The following is a 5,244-nucleotide window of genomic DNA, read 5'->3' as shown; positions in this document are numbered from 1 at the left end:
AGACATAACTGGGAGCCATGCACGGCTCAGCTATGCCGGGGAAGGAGGTGTCATTTGTACGCAGTTACTTTGGTGATCAACACTTGAATGATTTATGCCGCCTGCTTTAATTCTATTCCTGTGACATTTTCCTGGACAAAAGCGGGGCCGCACGCAGCCAAACCCGAGCGGCCCCCGGGCTGCCTGCGGGGCGGGGGGGGGGGGGAAAGGGGGAAGGACGGTGCCACCACCCCAAAATACGGCTCTGGGGGCGGCGGGGGGAGACGCCTCCAAAGCTGCCCCCCATAGCCGGAGGGTTTCTTCACGCCCCCAGGTAAGCTTCGGGTTCAGCGGGGGTTTTCTGCGGGAAAGGCCGCTGCTTCGGCCGCTTTTCTTCCCCGGTGGAAGGCGGGGACCCTGCGCGACATTTCCCCGACGGCTCCAGGACCCCCTCCTCCAGCCCCCAGTGCCGCCGTTCCCCCCTCTTTGGGTCCGGCCCCAAACTTTTCTGCGTGCCCCAAGGGGGAATGGGTGCCGGGTCCCCCCTCACGGGAGCTGGAGCTGGTAAACACGGGGTGAAACGCTCCGAATGAGGGCGGTTTTTCCCCCAAACGAACCCAAAACTGGGAGAGAAGAGCCGACGGCTGGGCGGGCAGGAGAAGAGCCCGGCAGGACGCGAAGTTTGGTGGAGGAGTCAGGATCCGACCCCGGGCTGCTCCCGGTGCCCCCTGCTCCCCGGGGCCCTCCGAGGACGGGGAGATGCGATGGGACCCGCCGCGGGGCACCGAGGGTCTCGAATTCGGGGCCGGATGCCAAGAGGGCTGCCAAAACAAAACAAAACCAAACAAAACAAAAATGAAGCATCGGAGGGTGCGGAAAGGGGATGCTGTGCTTTTTCCCTGAGCCAGGGCAGGGGCGACCCAGCCTGCCCCTCCTTTTAGTTTTGCCCCCCCCCCCCCCCCCCCCGGAGCGCAGATATATAGGGTGTCGATATAGGGGATGGATGCGCGGGGAGCGAGTTGCAGCGAGCGCAAAGCGCAGGAAACAAACCCAAACGCACCAAAGGCGCCAGCGAGCGGCCCAGAGCACGGCGGAGCGGGGTCAGGCGGCCCCCCCGCGGACAACCACAGAGCCCCCTTCCCTCTCGGCCCCCCCGGCTGCCCTCTTTCTCAGCGATGTGATATTTTGAGGGTAGCGGGGAGAAGGGCAGGCGCCAGGCCTGGAGCCACCCGTGCCGGGACTGAGCCCCGCATCATTGCCACGGAGCGGGCGAGGCAAACGAAAAAGCCCCCCCCTGGCCCGGGGAGCCTGTCCTGGGGGTGCTGCTCGCCCCCCCCGGCCCCCCCCCCCCCCCCCCCCCGGGCTGTGCCCGCTTTGGTTCCCTTGGGAACCAAAAAGCACTGGGGGCACGGAGACCCCTGACCCCCCTTCAGGAGGGGAGACGCTTTCTGGAGGGGCTACGGGAGAAACCCAAAATCTTTGCGGCTCTTTGCCGTCGTTAGCACAGTTTTCCCCCCTGCCCTGAACGGAGGGGACTGCTCGCGGGGTGGGGGGGCGCAAGTTGCGCCCCCGCGCTGCGATCCGCGCTGCGGGCAGGGCGAGCAGCCTGCAGCCTCGGCGCATCCCAAAACGCTCGGCCAACCTGCCCCAAGTCTCACCCAGGAACTGGATTTTTTTTGTTTTTCCCCCGTTCTTTCTTTCTTTTTCTTCTTCGTTTTTTTTTTTTTTTTTTTTTAATCTTATTTCTGTAATTATAACACCAGCATCCCCGGCTGAGTCCTCAATAAAACCCGGATCCTGACATAAAACGCCACGCTGGAAAATAATGCGAGGGGACACAAGGGAGAGGAGGAAAGTCTCTAATTGGTTAAAATATGTTTAAATCACTTCATAAAACCCAAGCAAAGCGAAGCAAATAATCCACCTAGCAAAGCAAAGATGCCCGGCGATTTAGAATCAGTGTAATACGCTCCCCCCCGACCGGCTCCCCCCAGCTCCTCGCAGTATTTGATATGATGAATAACCCAATATAGGCCTTTAAAAATAGGTCACTGCATAAAGAGACTCCCAGAGAGCTATAAAAAATGGGAAGAGGGCGCTTTAAGGAGAGAAGCCATTTGCTTCTTTTGTGCTTCTTTGGTACCTAGCGGCCTGGGAGCTGCCAGCCGCTCTCCTCCTGCCACTCGAGGTGAGGAAGGAAAAAGTTGGGGCCGGAGCCGGAGCCGAGCAGAGCCCCTCGGGTCCTCCCCGTCCAGCCGCGGGCCGGCTGCGGGCAGCCTGGCCGGGACCCCCCGCCCACGGAGCCAGGCACGTCCCCCCCCCCCCCCCCCGCCCCCGGCCCCGGGCTTTGTCTCCGGCCCCGGTCCGGATTAGAAGGGGCGATTCTCTCCCCCACTGCGTGTCCCGGGTTGATTTTCCCCGAGGGTGTGGGCGCCGAGCCCTGCAGCACCCCGCGCCCCCCCCCCCCCTTCCAACTCCGGAGCCACCCGAGGGCTGGCACGGGAAGGCCTGGGGCTGGAATCCGGCCCTCTGTGCCCGGGGAGGCCGAGCCGAGCCAAACCGAGCCGAGCCGAGCCGAGCCGGGCCGGGCCCACCGCAGCCCCCGCGAACACCGACCCCCGGCGGCAGCAACTTGGAGGGGGCCCGGCCCCGCAACCCCCCCGGCACAGGGCGCTGGGAAAGAGGAGCACGACAAATTCAGCGGCAATCTTCGGGTTTTATTCGAAAGGAAAGGTCTGCCTTACCTGGAAACACGCATCTCCCCTTCTTCCCCTCATTAAAACACCACACGGCTCCGGGTAGAGCCCGAGAGAGACATTTTAGATAAACTAGTAGCCGAAATTAAGAAGAGGGAGCAATAGAATAAAAAAATATATATCGGGAAAAAAATTGAAATAAAAAAGCCGAAAGAAAAAAAAAAAAGAAAGAAAAAAGAAACCGCCGGATTTTTGTTTTGTTTTGTTTTCGCTTATTATTAATTTTCACTCTACTGTATTATCCTTATGCAATAAAGGCTGGTTTGTAATGTAATTTAAAAATATATATGTCCAAACAAATAGCAGGGCCAGAATATGACAAGTGCATTCAGCATTATAATTCAACTGGGCTCCACCTACATACCGCCTCCTAATTAATGGGTCTCCGAACTTGCAAAAGCCTGCATTGGACAGAGAGAGAGAGAGCGAGAGAGAGAGAGAGAGAGAGGGCGAAAAGTGTCATTGAAGATAATTGATTACCTCCCAATCAACAATAACTTGTTAGCAATAGTCAATTACCCCGTCTCTTCTCGCCTCTTTCCCCCCGGTCCGAGGTCTCGGTGCGAGGGCTGTTCTCCCCCTCTTCGAAGTCTTTTTTTTTTTCTTTTTCCTTTTTTTTTTTTTTTTAAATTTTCATTATTTTGGGGGGCATTCGTTTCGGGGGGGGAGGGCAGGGAAAGTGCTGCGATTTGGGGTGTTTCTTAAAATAGCAGCTGGGAAGAGGAAAAGAGAGAAGAGAGAGAGAGAGAGAGAGAACAGAGAGAGAGAGAGAGAGGACAGAGAGAGAGAGAGAGAGAGGGAAAAAACCCCGACCCGAAACCCTGGGACAGGAGGTGCGGCAGGACCACCTCTCGGCGAGGGACCGACGGCAGCTCCGCTCCCGGCCGCCCCGCCGGCCGCCCGACGTGGCTCTCCCCGGGCAGAACCGGGGCTCCTCCGCCGGCCTTGGAGGTGGGCTTCAACTTTTGCTCGCTGCCCTCTCCTCCGCCTCTTCCCCGCGGTCCCGCCGGGGTTTTCTCCCCGCGGCAGCGCATCCCCGCGGCGGGTGGGGAAGGCAGCCCCGCGCGGCCCGGCCCCACCATGACTTCCAAAGAAGAAGCCAAACCTTCGTCGGGGGAAGAACGCCGGAGGAGCCCTCTGGATCACCTCCCCCCGCCGGCCAACTCCAACAAGCCCCTCACCCCCTTCAGCATCGAGGACATCCTCAACAAGCCGTCGGTGCGGAGGAGTTACGCGCTGTGCGGGACTGCCCACCTGCTCTCCGCCGCCGACAAGCACCCCCCGGCCGGGCTGCCCCTCTCCGGCCGGCCGCTGCTCTCCCAAACGTCTCCTCTCTGCGCCCTGGAAGAGCTGGCCAGCAAGACCTTCAAGGGGCTGGAAGTCAGCGTGCTGCAGGCGGCCGAAGGTAAGGAGAAGCGCCCGGGGGTGTCCCCTCGGGGTCGGGGTGGAGGAAAGGTCGGGGGCGCCGTCGGGGATTTGGGGTTTTTCGGCGGAGCGGGGAATAAGGGAGGATTTGGGCCACGACGGCCGGCTCCGGGGGTGGAGGAGCGGAGGCTGAGCCTCGCTGCCTCCCCACGGAGAGGCGGGGGTCGGGAGGGGAAGGAGCGGGGGGGGGGGGGGGGGTTGCCGTCGAGGAAAGGGGGCAATGTGGCGGCTCGTCGGCAGGCAGGGACGGGATGACGATCTTCGGGCAGCGGCAGACGCCGAAAAAGCGTCGGAAGTCGCGGACGGCCTTCACCAACCATCAGATCTACGAGCTGGAGAAGAGGTTCCTCTACCAAAAATACCTGTCGCCGGCGGACCGGGACCAGATCGCCCAGCAGCTGGGGCTCACCAACGCCCAGGTCATCACCTGGTTCCAGAACCGCCGCGCCAAGCTCAAACGCGACCTGGAGGAGATGAAGGCCGACGTGGAGTCCGCCAAAAAGCTGGGCCCCAACCCCGCCGTGGACATCGTGGCCCTGGCCGAGCTGGAGCCCAGCACCGAGGGTCGGGGCAAGGCTCGGCCCGGCTCCCCCCCGCCGCCCCCCGCAGCCCGGGAGCCCGGTGCCCCGCCGCCGCCCCGCCCCGCCTCGCCCCCCACGGAGCGGCCCCGCAGCCGCCGGGACAGCGAGGAGGAGGAGGACGAGGAGGAGGAGGACGTGGAGATCGACGTGGATGACTGAGGGGCGGCCGCCGGGCTCCCCCCCGCACCCCACGCCCCCCTCAGCCCGCTCCCCCATCCCCGCCCGACGGCTCCAAACCGGCCTCCCCCCCCCCCTCTCCCCCCCAGCCCGGCCCGGCACGGCTCGGCACGGCTCGGCCCGGCGGCTTCTCCTCCTCGGTCAGAGCAATAAGCAGCAGCAGCCCGGCACACACACACACACACAAACACCCCCCCACACCCCCACAGTCACGCGAAAATTAATTTAGGGTAGAGTCGCTATCCCTCCGCCTGTCACATCTTCGGAATGGTGCAATTACGGACGGCTTCTGTATAAATATTTAAACGTATATATTGGATTTTTTT

At 61.8% G+C, this 5,244-nt stretch overlaps 1 protein-coding gene across 1 annotated transcript; it reads left to right on the top strand.

Moving 5' to 3' along the window:
* Window positions 1-3,815: 3,815 nt before the first annotated feature.
* On the top strand, window positions 3,816-4,900 carry LBX1 (ladybird homeobox 1). The gene is made up of 2 exons (XM_035547867.1): window positions 3,816-4,140; window positions 4,401-4,900. The coding sequence occupies exons 1-2, from the start codon at window positions 3,816-3,818 to the stop codon at window positions 4,898-4,900; spliced, it is 825 nt and encodes a 274-aa protein (XP_035403760.1).
* The last annotated feature ends 344 nt before the right edge of the window (window positions 4,901-5,244 follow it).

Source organism: Cygnus atratus, chromosome 7 (assembly GCF_013377495.2).
Source record: "Cygnus atratus isolate AKBS03 ecotype Queensland, Australia chromosome 7, CAtr_DNAZoo_HiC_assembly, whole genome shotgun sequence".
NCBI classification, from domain to species: domain Eukaryota; kingdom Metazoa; phylum Chordata; class Aves; order Anseriformes; family Anatidae; genus Cygnus; species Cygnus atratus.
This window is presented reverse-complemented; position numbering and strand designations above follow the sequence as displayed.

Coding starts and splice junctions, on each gene's coding strand:
- LBX1 (XM_035547867.1), top strand. CDS start 3,816: ATGACTTCCAAAGAAGAAGCCAAACCTTCGTCGGGGGAAGAACGCCGG. Junction 4,141..4,400: donor CGTGCTGCAGGCGGCCGAAG/GTAAGGAGAAGC, acceptor GCTCGTCGGCAG/GCAGGGACGGGATGACGATC.